The sequence below is a fragment of the Alexandromys fortis genome, unplaced genomic scaffold (assembly GCF_014885135.2).
Source record: "Alexandromys fortis isolate MF-2015 unplaced genomic scaffold, M_Fortis_MF-2015_v1.1 scaffold_6, whole genome shotgun sequence".
NCBI classification, from domain to species: Eukaryota; Metazoa; Chordata; class Mammalia; order Rodentia; family Cricetidae; genus Alexandromys; species Alexandromys fortis.
Window position 1 is genome coordinate 20,736,305 of NW_026067902.1, and position 16,226 is coordinate 20,752,530.

A 16,226-nucleotide genomic window follows, 5' to 3' on the forward strand; every position below is an offset into this window, starting at 1 on the left:
TGTGTAGTTTGTAAATGTGAGTGCAGGCGCCTACAAAGGCGACAAGAAAGCCTCAGATCCCTGGCTAGTGTTGCAGGAGATGGCGGTGCTGCCCACAAGGGACACTGTGCTTCGGCTCTCTGCTAACTGCTAAGCCATCTCTCTAGCCCCACCTTTGTAATTCTTTAGTTCTCTGTTTGTGCCCGAAGTCTGTTTTCTCCAAACTACTGTCTGGAGCCCTAGGCTCAGTCCCAGGACAGCTCCTCCCTGAGGCTTCCCTGGGAGCTGCTGTTCTGTGATCCTGTGACATCATGTAGGGGCAGGGAAAGTCACCTGTTCTCCCAGCTGTCCTTTCCTTTGTCATCACTGTTCCTTTTAGAAACAGAACTGGACTTTGAGGATTCAACATAAGACACCTAATATTAATAAAATACGAAATGTTTTCTTTGGGGCCTGTGACTCAAGGGTCATTTTTATTTTAAGGTTTTCATGTGGCAGATTCATGCTTTTCGTCTTCCAAAAATCTAGCAAATGTGTCTTGAGTCTAGCGTCTGTCAATCACACAGGAACCCTGAATGCTATTTCCTGCCATGCTGTATATGTGGTTAAGAATGTATATGTGGTTAAGAATGTATATGTGGTTAACTGTGCTATTGGTTAAAGGATGACTTTTGCCCATACCCCCATGATAGCCAGACAATCAAGAACAAAATAAACACAGACACAGAAAGTATAAATATAAATTTCCATATGATTTATTGTTGTTCCTTGTACATAAGAAACAGTAAAATACAAGTTACACTGCTTTAGAATGTAAAATGGATAAAAATGTGTACAAAAAAAGCATGTTCCTAGAAAAAAAGGGGTATTGGCAAATAGTAAAAACTGGGGAGTCAAAAGCAAAGACAAAAACGAAACCAAAGAAACAAACTAAAACAAAATAAGAAAAACCGACATTTCTTCAATTCAGTGTGCAAACATATAAAAATAGAAATACCAACTCTACAGACAGTATTTCCTGATAAATTATTTAAATAGCATATCTACATAGTCTGAGATCTCTGTTCCAATGGCGATGAGAAAATAATTTATAAAAATAAAGCAACAGAGTACAAGATGTTAGGACAAAACCAGAACCTTGAGAGGTTGTATTTAACATTTCAAAGCTATTTCTTTATTGGGATCATCTTCCGCAAAGGATGCTCATGCTATCTACAACACTGACTTTTCAGACACGACAGTAGTTTTAAGTTTATTGACACTTAAACTCTTTCTACTTGATCCAAAATTCTTTACTCAGTCACACAACAAATGAGGTAATATTTGTATATAAGTTCCACCTTTGTATCTTTTGGGGAAATGAGAGAGAGAGAAAAAAGGAAGGTGATTATGTTTTCTCCTCCCTGGAATAGGCACGGGATGGTGTGGACTAGCCCTAGAGTGTTCATGGCTTCCTTTACAAGGAGAAGCTCGTGCAGCTGGTGGCCACCTAATTCCACTTGGAAAGACAGAAATCCCAGGGGAAAAGCCAAGGGAGCCTGGATCATTCACTCTAAGCCCCCAACCGAGAAGCAGCAACTTCTGCTGGCTTTCCACACACTGGTTTTGGAGAGCTTTGCTGATCCACCTCAGCTACCTGCTCGCAAACATTTGCCATGTGCAATCTAATTCCAGGTAGAACAGGGTTAATAAATAATCTGTATTTACAATCTTACAGTCATAAAGACTCACTACGAGGGTGATTCAGATAGTCCCACGCTTCCTGTTTCAGTAACAATCCTTCAGACGTGTCCTCTCCAGAGTAGGGAGAAAAAAAATATAAATATATTACATTGCTAAAGCGTTTGTTAAACAAAAACCAGAAGAGAATTGGAAAACTCCATGGTAACTGGGGAAACAGAAAAAAGAAAAAAGGAAAAGGAATGTTTCAGGTAGGTTGATAGAAAATTTGTGCCGTTCTAACCATAAAATGAAGGCGTGCTGCCCCTCCTGCAGAGGCAGCGAGAGCTCACTGAGATGGTCTCCTGTGCTCCTGCTACATCTGCACATAGCATGTGCAGAATGAACCGTCAGTTCCAGCATGACCAGCCAAGGGCAGCCAGCGTGGCCTCACACTTCGAACCCCTACCCTGACCACTGCAGATGTGTGAGGAGCGCCTGAAGGGAGGAAGTCTGGAAGCCAGGCTTTCCTTCCCTTCCTGTTACTCAAGCGCCCGTATGGATGGTTGGGTTAACTCACACAGGTCAGCAGATGGACATGCAGCAAGTCTTTCTGTCTGTCCCCTGAAAATGACTTAGTACCGAACGAGTAACAGCGCCTCCGTATTCTCTTTATACAATCGTCTCTTGGGTAAGCATCATCCTTTGGCTCCTGCTTCCCCACTCCTGAGGACCTATGTCAGGGGTGGCTCGGTGCTGAGTTCTAGTGAGTCCTTCTTTCTCTGACATCCTGGAAACGCTTCTGAGAGCGCGGCCTGGAGATGCCCTCACAGAAGCCCTGGCTCTGTGAGGAAGGCGGAGTGCCGTGGGCACCTTCCCAGCGGGAAGTAAAGAGACACTTTCGCTTTCGCAAAAGCAAACTGACGTCATTAGTCTTCATGTTCTTGGAAGATCCATTCTCATTCGTTAAAGGCCGAGAGTGTTGAGTCTGGGTTTGAAGACTGCATTTTCTTGAGGCAGGTCACAGGCTCTAGAAGTCCGTACTATGCAAGAAGAGAAGCAAGGAAGGCAGGGAGAGGTGGTCCTGGCAGGGGGGTTTCCTTTAGCCCTTGGTTCCAGAAGGTGCAATGACAGTGCTGGTTATGACTGACAGCTAGTGATTAGGAATCTGTTAAGTAAGCAAAGACGTATGTAAATGAAAGCAATCAACAGGCACACAGTCATCCTAGTATGAATCACTGGACTAGCGGCTCAGGGCTGACTCTCTAGCTCTGACAGGCACAGAATCATGAGTTTGCGGACATCAGACTCAGCAAATAGGTACTAAGAACTTGCTCTGTGGTGGGTCTGATGCTAGAGTTTAAGTAACCATGGGATGAAGGAAATGGAGGCACTAAAGCTAAGGCTATTTGTGAAAACCAATACTCTTCCTGTGCCTGGTCTTGTGTTGTGATGGCATGAATAAAACCGTAAGCCAAGTATGAGCTACATAAACACACAGACCTTCAAAGCGCTACCCATAAAGTCTAATGTTTGTAGCTACTTGCTTACTGTCTGCCTCTGACCTGTGTAGGAGTTCAGAGACTGCTGGGTGAGCTCATATTCCTGATAAAGATTCAGGATGCCATAGATTTCACGTTTAGCATTGTATCCTCAAGAGCAAAATGGAAATGACCAGCTCTCTCCCCAACATCGTCTTCATATGAGACCCTCCCGTCACTGCAATCCTTTCGATCTGTAGACATGTTAACTGTATGTTCATGGGTGTTGCTCCTACCTCGACATTCGTATTTCATGTCTGAGAAGAACACCATTTCTTGAGAGAAGACAAATAGGCCTAGTCTACCGCCAGCGTAGGTTTTATCGTAAATGGGTCCTGAGTCGGCCATGATTTTCTTTCCTTCATACATCACCACCCTGCACAGAAGAAAAAGATCTCATTCATGGGACTGCCACTTCCCGGTCTTAGCCTTTGAGCCGATTTGGTGTGGCTATAGTGAAATTTAATCACAGCAACCTTACCTGATGTAACCCGTCTTTGGCCTGTGGCTAAGCCGCCACCTGTAAGCAGTGAAATCCTTCCAGCCTATGTGACGAGGGTCGTGCCACAGGGTGCGCACCTGAAGGAAAAGGACCAGAAAAGGCTGAAACACAGCTCCCTCTGAAGATTCGGGTTTCATTCCACATGAAACGGCTTAAAAGCTAACGAGTTGACCTGTGTTTGGAGAAGGGGCAGTATGGAACTTTCCCGAAAGCATCTCTCAGTTACTGTGTGCCACTCAGTGACCATAAAGCAAAGAGGGGACAAGGAAAGGAGCGTTTGGCTTGAAGTGGCTGACGCTGCCTGAGGCTGTTTGGCTTAAAGTGGAACTCTTGGCTTTAACCCACTCGCTTCTAACACACTAGAGTTCTGTACCACAGTTGGTGATTCTGGGAGCTTGACAGTCAAGACTCCCCAGTGTGAACTGTCTCCTGTCCTCCCTCAGGGGCCCATCAACTCTCCCTTCTAGATGATGTAGCTTCTCACCTGGCCAGGGGTGTTTCCTGTGTGCCACAGGGCATTCCGCAGGTGCTCGCCAGGCCCCGTGGTGGAATTTACAACCTTTACAGACAGGCCCGAATATCCCTGAGCCCTTGTAGGGTTGGTGTCCCAGTAGGTTTGGGTGACTTGTTTCCACATCACGACGTAGAAGCGGCTGCTGGACTGGTAGCCGAACACGAAGCCAGCATAGTCGTCATCCCTCTCGGTGTTGATGAAGAAGGTGCCACTGAAGTCCACGGCATTAAACTCATCATAGCCTGGAAGGAAAGGCCAGAGTCAGATTAAAGGCGGCAGCTTCTACAGGGTTCTCCACGATGTTCCCAGATACCTTGAGGTCATAGGTCCCCTCCATAGGCTCAACGGTCATAATTCATGTTTGCCTCCTTCTGGCATTATCCCCTCTGGATCTAAGGAGTTCACTACTCACCCACAGCAAGACCAGGGTCACAGTTCACTGTCTGGACAAGCTCTTTGCCCTGATGACGCACGACCCAGTTAGGGTCATTTTGGGAGGTTCCCTTGGGATCTAGAGGAATCATCTGGAACCGGCGGAAATCGGTTTCACTGATGTCAACGTTCTCAGGACAGATGTCATCAATGTCTGGCACACTGTCATGGTCAAAGTCGTCTTTGCAGGCATCACCCCGGCCATCACCTAAGGTCAAAGAAGGCAAACGTTGAGTGAAATTCTGAAGTGCTATTATGAGTGGGTCACAAATTCACAGTCTCAGAAATACTGGTGTTTGGTTACTTTGTCTTCTCAGGGGCTCTGCTTTTCTTTCTTCTAGACAGCTAAGGTATCAGGCATGCTATTCAGTAGTGGCCACATGACTCACCATCAGAGTCCTTCTGGTCAGGATTGGGCACCAGCCTGCAATTGTCCCTGTCATCAGGGATGCCGTCATTGTCATCATCATGGTCGCAGGCATCTCCTTTGCCATCTTTGTCATGGTCGGCCTGGTTGGCATTAGGCACATAGGGACAGTTGTCCATATTGTTCTGATGGCCATCCTCATCGATGTCCTGATTGTTGTCACAGGTGTCCCCTATGCGGTCTGAGTCAGAGTCCAGCTGGAAGAGAGGCATCAGCGGAGGGTGAATCAAATAATACACACTAAGATTAAAGGCAACATCAGTGCCCCTGGGGCAGGGAAATTCTCTATGGATAGTGGGACCCAGGTTTACTTTCCTCTTACCACAGAAGGACTCATCAAGTTTTAAAGAGGGTTTTACCTTGATCCTTATTTTTACGTGAAAGTTGAGAAGAGATATTTAATATTTGAAAAATATACACAAGAAGGCTTCCTAACTAACACAGAGTTATTTTTATACCACTCAAGGGAACTCGATGTTTATTGTTTATATCTTAAGGCTTACTGAAATCCCCTGATGTACATTTCATAATTTCCAATTGACATTAACAGCAAATTACTGACAGGTCAACTTCTACTCCAGGCCTTGAATCATGGCACAGTCTGTGCAGACTGCTTAATATGTATGAGATATTAGTAACTTTTTTATTTTTGAGGCATTTGACTTTATACATCTATTCCATAAAGATTTTATCTGTTGGCTCAGATAAAGTGTCAAACCCTAAATTTTTTTCAAAACAGATTTTCCCAGAATGCTTAGCACTCAATATGTGTGAGGTGCTTAGGGGCTGTCTATATAAAAACTGGATGTTTTCTTGCTAGTATTTACACAGACTTTGTTTTTGAGATTTTTATATGATGTTTAAATTTGCTTATAAAATTTACTCTAATCTGAGGAATCAAAAACTCCTTCAGTGAGGTTAAGATGTTTAATAATCTGGTAGGCCCACACACAAACAGGTGACCTCTTCAGAGAGTACAGGGCAACCAGGGTTTCCTATGATGCTGGCTTGAAGTCATCTTGCTTTTAGAATGATACAACTTCATAATTAGGAGGAACTTGAGTTCTCATTTCTCTAATCCTTAAAAAAAATTCTGTTTGAATTTCTGATTGCTAAACCTTTCAGAACCATCATTTTAAGAATAAGAAAGCTCACGATGCTTTTTTCCTAGAAACAAAGCACAGTGACACAAAAGGACAACTCTGGCCCTGGGAACCCGTGTGCTGACACGCACCTACACCATCGGGAACCCGTGTGCTGACACATATTTGCACCATCGGGAGCACCCACAGCTTGCACGGGGAGGAGCCCCGAGGCTGGGTTCATTGGGAGAACGGGAGAAATCAGGCTTTCTCCAGCTCTGAGAAGTCGTTTAGCTTCCTGATTTCCTACCAGACTCTGTTGCTGGCCACGGCGCAGGTGCTTATTTCACTTCTGGTTACTGCCTTCCTGTTTTCCATGCGTCGGATATGATTGGAACTGCCAGTCTCAGCTCTGTGTGTAACTTATCTTAACGGCAGCAGCAAACAAGACCAAGGTCACAGGATTTCTACACTAATCTCTAGGGGAGTTTGCCAAGGGCTCATATCAGGCAAACTCTTTACAGTGCATTGCAAATGGCTCTGGGGATCCTGGGAACCCCAGTAATGCTGGAGCTTGAAGTCTGTTGAACTCACGGCCTTAAAGGCATAGAAAGGAAGACACAACACCTCGTGGAGTGATTCTGAGGGGAGTTCACCTACCTGGTCTGGATTGTGCTCCAGGGGGCAGTTGTCACACTGATCTCCAACTCCATCCATGTCAGTGTCCTTCTGGTCCACGTTGTAAACATACTGGCAGTTGTCCCGTTCATTGAGGATGCCTATGGAGGAAGGGTAGATGGGAGCTGAGTCCCGCAACCCCATACATGTCAACTAAATCCCACAGTAACAGACACTAAGTAAGCCCTGTGTGTCACTGTCTCTGCAGGCCGTCAAGCCAGGGAAAGCCTTACCATCTCCGTCGATGTCCACAGCGCAGGCATCCCCCTCTCCGTTATTGTCTGTGTCTGCCTGGTCAGGGTTGTGGTTGTAGGGGCAGTTGTCACAGCGGTCTCCCACGTCATCTCTGTCCCAGTCATACTGGGCTGGGTTGTAATGGAATGGACAGTTGTCCTGCAAAGAGGAGAAATGGACACTCTATGAGACTGCCTAGGAAACCAGCCGATGCCTTCAACCCCATATACAGAACTATAAACCCCTAAGGATCTGCAGTGGTTGTCTTGTACTTGGTCGATGCACTAACAGTATTCAGCGCAGGTAAAATACCAACATGGGAAGACACGCTGGGTGAAAACTAGATTCTTTTTGGCGACAATGAACAGAGACACAAGGTGTAACTTCATCATCTCAGCTGTCTTCATAAAAACACACTCAGACAGACATTATACCTGAATTGAATCTTGGGAGCAGAATGCTATGTGTATCGCCTTAATTTCTCAAATTGGGGGAAGCTGTGATGAAAACCAAAACTCTTTAACCATTCTTTAAGCAACACGAGTGTCCAAAGACTATGGAGACGTACTGACGAGTTTCTAATGATCTAACACATCAGTTTGGCATATGTGTTTTGCTATCACTCTGCAAGGCCCTCAGATCCCAGTGTTTCAGGTTGCCATTGTTTCATGAGAATGAAGGAGGACTAGAGAGCACGTTGTCCCTACCCTGTCATCTGGGATTTTGTCATTGTCATCGTCGTCATCACAGGCATCACCGATTCCATCTTTGTCATAGTCTTCCTGCCCTGAGTTGGGAAGGTTGGGGCAGTTGTCCTAAGGGGGAAAAAAAGAAGACACGCAACAGCTACAGTTAGCGTTCCCTCGCTTGGTGCATACATGAAGGCCCACACTGGGATATCCTAACAGAGTGCTCAGGCGCAGGCATGCTGTTAGGGCAAGGTGAAGCCACGAGAGGTATTTTGGGAGGTTACTCTTGTGGAGGTCATACATGCTGTGGCCATAAGGCACACACACTCTGCAAGGCACCAGCAGAGTGGCCTTCTTGAACAAAGCAATTGACTCTGGGATACAGATGTCAAAAGGGCCTGTCCTGTTGGAGATCTTGGCACCAAATGACTCCAAGATGATGAGAGTCAATGCCCTTCAGCACCCGGGAGGCTTAATCTTTGTTTCATTTTCAGTTCCTCAACCCTCAGAATTCCTCGGCACACTCCCGAGAGGGAAGCCCACGAGGGAGGCTGGCGGTACCTTTTTGCAGTGGTAAGTTGCGTTGGCCACGCACACCAGGTTCTCGTTAGGCCAGCCGTCGAGGTCCGTGTCCTCGCCACAGATGATGCCATTGCCCGCGTAGCCAGGCTTGCACTCACAGCGGTACATGGGGTCACTGTAGTGGCCCAGGTAGTTGCACTTGGCATTCTTGTTGCAGTCGTGTGTCCCATCCGTGCAGGGGTTTCGTGGCTTGCACACCTGGGGGTACAGTATCCCCAGGCTATCACAGAATGCTCAAAAGTCCCAAGACACCATAGAGTCTAGATCCCTCCCCTCCTGAAGCAGAAAGAGGCCCTATTAGGAGAAAGGGGGGGTCCTCTGTCCCCCTCCATTCTGAGGATATCCAGGCTACGGGAAAAAGCTGTTTGACATTGAACTGCTGAGCATGTAAAACATGGCATGTGTAAGCCCATCGGACACAGCTCCTCTCACTATGGCATTTTCAAATATGTTGGCCGCCCAGTCTTATATCTGAGACTGGGCATTCCGTGCCCTCTGCTTGTCAGTGGTTTGGTCTACAGCCCTCTTCTACTCTGTCCTGCTCCTCCACTGTACCTGCTTGTTGGCCATGGCATGTTCGACCCCTCTGCCAAAGGGCTGGGTGCCAGTGAACCGTGGTGGGCAGGGCAGGCAGTTGTAACCAGGGTCTGTGTTCTTACAGCGGTGTTCTCCATTGTGATTGAAGCAGGCATCAGGGACTTCTGTGCACTGTGGATGAAATGAGAGTTTGCTTAGCACTTGGAAAAACGCTGTCTTAAGGAAGGGCCCTGGGCCAGGTTAGCCGCTTTCTCCATTCTGATTGGTTCCTTACCTCATCGACATCTTTGCACTGGATGCCATTTCCGCTGTAGCCAGGAGGACATGCGCCACATTTCCAGCTGCCATCAGGATAACTGGTACACTTGGCACCAGCGAAGCAGGGGTTGGACAGGCATCCATCTGAGATGAGGAAAGAGATAGGTAAATGGTTGCATCTAGGTTGCTGTTACGGTCATGTGCTCCTTAGAAATGATACAGAGGAAGACATCCTAGGGTCTCTGTTACTGGGAATGGTCCCCATGCATCTTAGAGTAATCAGATCACCAGGACCAATGAGAGACCAATAGCCCCCCTCCCCCTTAGTGAGTGCTGACTGTGACATGCATAGATCAGAAAGCTCCCAGGGTGGTTTTGTTCCTGGCTTCACAGCTCACCAATTGGACAGTCCTGCTTGTTGCAAACTTGATTTTCAGTGACGTCACCAACGCAGTCTTTGCCTCCGAACTGGGGTGTGGGGTTGTTACAGAGTCGGTTGCGTCTCTGCACCCCTCCTCCACAGGTGACAGAGCAGATGTCCCATGGTGACCAGGGACCCCAGCCTCCATTGACTGTAAGAAAATAAGCCGCACGTAAAAATTCAGTTTTCAGGTGCTTTTGCTGTCCCAGAAGCCTGTCTGGAGCCTGTCAGAAATGCCTTCTAACCTGGCCATGGGGAGGATGCTTGGGAGCCGGGGATGGTTGGAATGGTTTTCTTTCTGTTTTTCATTAAAAGAAGTTGCTGAACATGCAGGACTTTGTATCTGTTTGTTTCTCTAGTGAGTGAGCCCCCATGCTCCATGGTCCACTGAACTGGAGGCCACAGAGAGGAGGTAACCAGCCGGGTAGAACTGCCTCCCATGTGTCCCGGGGTCAGGCCCACACTTACTTGGGCAGGCGTCTTTCTTGCAGGCTTTGGTCTCCCGAGCTTCACCTTCACAGGGCTTCCCATTCATCTGGGGGCTGGGAGAGTTACAGAGCCGGATCCTTGTGATCACTCCATCCCCGCAGGTCACAGAACAAGACGACCATGGGGACCAGTGGCTCCAGCCACCATCCTGTTTAACTGAAAGGTAAATCGGATGGTCACAAACGGTGCTGCTTTGGAAGGGGCCACAAAGGAAGTCTCAGACACCAATAATTCTAACAAGTGGTCACTTAAACTAATGAATAGTAGAAACTATGGCCACATGCCGATATACAGGAGAGACAGTATTTAGCTGTCTGTGTGAGTTGATATCAATAGCTGAACATTTATAGGTTGCTGGTCAAGAGCCAAGGTCTATTCAAATTGTTTCATATGTATTATCTAGAGAAAATGCCTAATAAAACTTTATCAAGAATGGTTATCATTCCCATGTTATAGATGAGAAGGGGCCTCAGCGAGGGAAGGCCATGCTCAAGAGTGCAGAGGTTTGGAGTATAATGGAGACTCAGATCCCAAGCCCAGAACCTGTGCCCTCAGGCTCCTCGCTACGGAGCTCCTCTTGGTGGGGACAGCATTGAGAAGTGCGATTGTCACCCCTTAGTGGCCATGACGCTTACATCTCTTGTCACACTCCTGGATGTGGCAGGTCCTTGTCTGCACTGAAGAGCCCTCGCATCTGTTGTTGAGGCTGTCACAGGAGCGGCCGCGCTGCTGGATTCCATTGCCGCATGTTGCAGAGCAGGAAGTCCACTCAGACCAGGGGGACCAGCCATCATCAGCAGAGTCGCTGGCTGCGGGGAGAAACGGGGTCATTTGGCACCCAATGACCATGTGACCCATAAGAGATCTCCCCGGACAAAGGGCACAGAGGGTCCATTATGCAGGAGAAAAAGCAGCACACATCTTGGACCAGTGGCCCAGGAGTTCATCCCGGGTCATCATGTGTACAGGTCTGGGGTGAGGGCGTGCCCTGTGAAGACCTGCTCACACCGCGTGTTCCCCCTTACTGTCTCAAGTGTTTCCAGGTACTGATGTCGGAGAGCATCAGTGTCTTAGGCAGCTAGTCTTAGTCTATATCATTCCTATCAGTCAGGAAAGCCCCGGGCCAGGTGTTTGAAGGCAGTCTGACGGGGCTTTGTCTCTGCCTCAGCCATGAGGTTAGCGGGCTTGTCTGTCCTCTCACTCCGGCGTCTGGTGTCCTCGTACGTACACAGTTTCACAAGAGGAAACTGTTTGCTTACTATCTGCTCAGACACCATGACAACAATCACAAGTGTCTGCCAGAGGACAGGGACTCCTGGTTCAGGCTCACAGCCCTGCTAGCTCTCAGCTGGCTTTGTCCCCTGTAACTCACATCTCAGACAGACGCTGGACAGAGAGAGATCTGCCCAACACAGAAAAACATGGCTGTGGCACGATTGACTCTTCTGACCCATGGCACACGTGTGCCACTCTGGACATGCGAGTGAAGGGCAATGGGACATCCCTGGTTTCTTTCCGATCCACGATGAGTCACTTTTATGACCTGTGCCTTCCGCATTAATATATCTCCTCAACAAAGCGATAGTGCTGGCAACAAGCCCCAGAGGCAGAAAGTCACACAGCTGCAGAGTGGCTGGGTTCTTTTTTATCACCCTGGAACTTTAACAGATGCAAATCTCTTAGGGCCTCCAATCATGGTAGATAAAACAGGCACCTTTGCAAGCCTCAATGCAACCCTTACACCAGCTTTTACTAATTCTCGGTGAATAATTTTCTCTAACAAAAAGATTAATTTCTAAAAGCAATCAGCTTAAGTCTACTACCATATTCATCTTTTTTCCTCACAGCATAACATCAGAATCCATAAACTCCTTCAAGATCATTGCCTATGCCATAATCCAGATGGGTAGTTCAGATTTGGTCACCATGGAGACTCTGGCTCTGTTCAAGAGACTAGCTTCTAGCTATCCAAGTCTGCCTGCAAGAATCTGATTTGAAATATCTAATGAGCTGGGAGGGGCCGGTCTCCAGTGTCGTGTCCAGCTGTCAGGATGTCCCCCCCAAACTGAACTTGCCACTGAAGAATGGTTAGACCATTTTTGGAACTTACGCCAACACCGGGGACAGCATTCTCCGTCGGGAACGGTGGCATTGGAGCAGGGCATGATGGGGCAGGACACCTTTTTGCAGATGGTAACTGAGTTCTGCAAGGCAGGAGAAGGAGAGGGAAATATGTTACCAAGCACATCGCAAAGAGGAGCTTTCTGTGGCATTTCCATGCTAAGCCACGACTCAACCAGGGCGGTAGGTAAATGCGCCAGCAGAGTAGTTTTTACAGGAGGGCTGTCCCTGCTGGATCTGAAGTCCTCAGTGTCACCTAGCTGCAGGGTGGAAAGTTCTTTCTAACTGCTAATCTGTCATGTGTGGATGTCACAGAACAACACATGTGTGCAAGGGAAGTCACCAAACTCTGTAGTTCCTATCAGCCTCTCAAAGGTAGATACAACTTTACTACTGATTAGAGAAAAATGGGAATTTAACGAGGGTTGCGTCCCCAGTTCAGTAATCAGTGGTTTGCATTTTAACTTACTTTCCCTGGTGAGCTCGAGATCTGAACAGTGTTAGAAGAGCCTATTTGCCAGAGCTGAATACAAATCAGGGCTGGTCCGAAAAGAATGTTCTGAGCAGGTTTTATGTACCTGACATTCAATACCTGGTCTTTGAACTTAGGCAGCTAAATTACTCCAATGTTTAGGTAGATTTGTTCTAGCTACTCAGCCTGATATGGGATTAAGACTTTGATAACCTTTCCAGAGTTAAAAAGGAATTCATAGATGTCATAATTACATATTAAAGGAAAAAATCACTTTGATAGCAAGGGAGTATTTAACAACGGGTGTGGTCATTTGAGTATCTCCTGAGACACAGGGCACTAAGGCTTACTGTAGTTTGTGAGTGTCCCTTACCTGGCAGTGACACTCAGTGCAGCTATCCACAGTCCATTCCTCATTGTTCCTGTACTGGACTCCATTGTGGAAGCAGAGGGGAGGCCGCCTCAGTTCGCTGGCCAGCTCTCTATTCTCCTCCGTCTGAAAGGGGAGAGTGCTCATGAGTGTCCAGCCTCCCACGGGACCACCCAGAGTGATCTTCAAGGGCTGGCCAATGGGAGCACTGACCACTTTGCGGATGCTGTCCTGCAGCGTTTTCACGATGGTGCGCAGGCTGTTGAATTCCAGGACCATGCTAGAGAGTTCGTCACAGGAGAGGCCACAGATGGCTTGCAGGTCCTTTGTTTTGTGGCCAGTGTAGTCGGTGCGGATGGCGGGGCTGGAGCCGTTCACCACGTTGTTGTCGAGGGTCAGAAGGATGTTGGCAGCGGCTGAGAAACAACATGCGAGAGAAAGGCTTTCAGCAGCTGATGTCACCAGCCCCTGCAGGTTCTTGGTTGTAAGAGACATTTCATTTGGGAGGAGGGATGAGTGTAGAGTAGGTGCGTGCAAGGGTGGAGTACCCTGTGAGGGCCACTTCTGTATACTTCAACTCTGTTTCCCTGGGATGCCGTGTATGGATCCTGGAGCTGCTTGCTTTTCTCGGGATATTTTGGTGGGATTCCCCAAATCTTACAAACACAGGGGTACTCACTGTTGGAGCAGCCTTTGTTCCTGAGAATGTCTTCTGGGGTGGTTCCAAAGACAAACCTCACATTCTGCAGCACCCCCTGTGGGCAGAGAACACACAATGTAGACAGTGGGGGTGGGTGGGGCGGCCTATCTCTGCTCTGCTTGGAAAAGCACGTGACAAGCACTCCCAAAGTTTAAAAGAACTGTTTTAAGATCACCCTGCCAAAATATCACACGGTCATAAATTGCCAAACAACTTTAAAATCCTCATTGTGTCTTCTGCCAACTTGAGCATGTTACAAAGGATCCAGTTATCTAGTTAGGAGACTGCTTGGGGGACACAGGAAATGGAATCTGATCCCAAGTCTGGAGAACAGGATACTCCGGTACAATCCCCAGTGTCAACGAGTTAATATGGGAGGGAGTTCAAAACCATGGAGAGAGAGAGAGGAGAGGAGGGGAGGGGAGGGGAGGGGAGGGGAAGGGAGGGGATAGGAAGGGAGGGGAGGAGAGGAGAGGAGAGGAGAGGGAGAACAAGGCACAGCAGCACACTACTCCTACCTTGGATCCAGACTGGAAGCATCCAGAACACCCTATAACCAGACACTCAAATGCTGACAAAGTACCCTTTTCAAGCCATGTTAAAATTGGCCGGTTATTCTCTTAAGAGCATATAAGTAGTGTCTGCTAATGGACTAGGTTGAGTGTAAAAGGAAAAGCATTTCTTGTTTTTCTGGGTAGCTGTGGAAGCATGATTTCCAGGCCCCTGCATTACTACAACTTAGTTCTTATTAGAAATGTAATTTCTCAGGCCCCTCACCCCACCCACCAAATCGGAAACCCTGGAGTTTGGGGTAGTGATTTGTGATTTAGCCAGCCCTCTGGGGGTGTCCGATGCTCCCTACATCTGGGAACACTTTAGACTACGGACATCTCCACATAGCCTTTGCGACAGGTAAAAAAATTTACCTGAAAATTGTCATTGGCGTCTCCCTTGGCAACGCGGAGCCTGGCAACCTTGGCCAAATCCCTGGTAAAGATGCTCTGGATGGGGACGTCCAGTTCAGCGCTCTCCATCTTCTCACAGTCAATGTAGAGCTGGGCTCGGTCCTCTTGCACAAACAGAGTGATGCTCTTCCACTGGGCAGTGGCCAGGAGCGCTTCTTCCACTGACACCACTTGCTGCCTCCCTGGCAGGCTCAGACTCAGGTCCAGGGTGCCTGCTTTGCCGTTGGAGACCACACTGAAGATCTGGCCAGAATTGTCTTTCCGTTCCACGGCCAGGAGTGTGCCCCGGGTCTTCTTCATCTGCCTCAAGGAAGCCAGGAAGATGAAGCCTTTGTCAGCCCACACAGCATCCAGTAGGTCTTGGAACTTGTCATCGGGCACAGGGGGAATCAGGTTGGCGTTTTCAATCCGGAAAGCTGGACTGGACGGGTCAGGGCCCTTCACCAGTCGGCGGCCCGAGCCCTTGCGAGCAGCTCCGATGAGTTCGAAGATGTCAAACACACTGTTGTCGGCCCCGGACTCTGTAAGGCAGACAGGACAATCAGCTTTCTAGGCTGCCAGAGGCAAGGCGAGAACTCTTGGTGATCACCCAGAGCGCTGAATGTACATCGGCAGGGAAACTACACCCTGGCACTAAGGGCGCAGAGGAAACAGCCTAGGGAAAACACAGGGGGGGGGGGGAGAGACAGAGAGAGAGAGAGACAGAGAGAGAGAGAGAGAGAGAGAGAGAGAGAGAGAGAGAGAGAGAGAGAGGTCAGAGAGTCAGCTGGAATGCGATTGGTGCCACACACATGGGATTGGACCAGGACACCTAGTCCCCGGAGCAGCTCCATGGTAGAGCCCCTGTGCTCAGCACAGAGCCTGTAAGGAGAAGCACAGGATATTAGAACCAGAGACCAGGACACAAGGTGGGCGGGCAGAAGTTGTGTGTGTGTGTGTGTGTGTGTGTGTGTGTGTGTGTGTCTGGCCACATATGTGCTGAAAAGAAAGGCAAAAGGATTTACTTTGCAGAGGGCACCAGTAAAAACTAAGATCGCAGAGACAGGGGATTGTGGTGTTCCAGGATGAGGGGCGTAAAGTGATTTGGGGTTTTTCCTTGCAGTCCTTTAGACAAGACTACAGAATGTATTTGGGGACATGGACGGCAAAGGTCAGAGGCAGCCTAAAGAGTACTCGGTGAGAAAATCTTGGGGTGTCCTGGAGTAATTGTTTGTGAACCCTAAGGCTGGAGAGAACCAACTCCAGAAAGTTCTTGAGGGACAGTTAGGGCAAAAAGACCGGGAAAAGTAGAAAAAGTAGACGCTCGAGGGGAGTCACTCGCTCGACCTTCTGCATCCTAGGGGCCTGAGGTGACTGGTCAGGTGCTCAGCAGCGGCAGCGGTAGGTGGCTTACCTGTGTGCACTGGGGCGTAGCGGCGGAGAGTGGTGGCAAAGGTGCAGTGAAGGACAAGGACACCGAGTCTGGTGGAGACGGTGCGCCCGGAGAGACCGTGGCGGAGCTGGGTGTCTGCGTCGGGATTGCCTGCAGGAGTCTGATGAAGCCGGTTGACTCCGGGCAGTGGCTGGCTTGTTCG

General features: G+C 48.4%; 1 protein-coding gene across 1 annotated transcript; it reads right to left on the minus strand.

Annotated features, from left to right (window-relative positions):
- Positions 1-710: 710 nt before the first annotated feature.
- Positions 711-15,511, minus strand: Thbs1 (thrombospondin 1). The gene is made up of 21 exons (XM_050134017.1): positions 15,422-15,511; positions 14,614-15,176; positions 13,667-13,742; positions 13,201-13,403; positions 12,991-13,113; positions 12,135-12,228; positions 10,660-10,833; positions 10,004-10,180; positions 9,513-9,686; positions 9,131-9,258; positions 8,875-9,027; positions 8,299-8,517; positions 7,756-7,863; positions 7,048-7,207; positions 6,797-6,915; positions 5,017-5,251; positions 4,608-4,835; positions 4,166-4,437; positions 3,661-3,758; positions 3,416-3,555; positions 711-2,806 (listed from the first exon to the last, which is right to left on the minus strand). Exons 1-21 carry the CDS (start codon positions 15,483-15,485, stop codon positions 2,799-2,801), a joined length of 3,516 nt encoding a protein of 1,171 aa, XP_049989974.1. The 5' UTR covers positions 15,486-15,511; the 3' UTR covers positions 711-2,798.
- Positions 15,512-16,226: the final 715 nt, after the last annotated feature.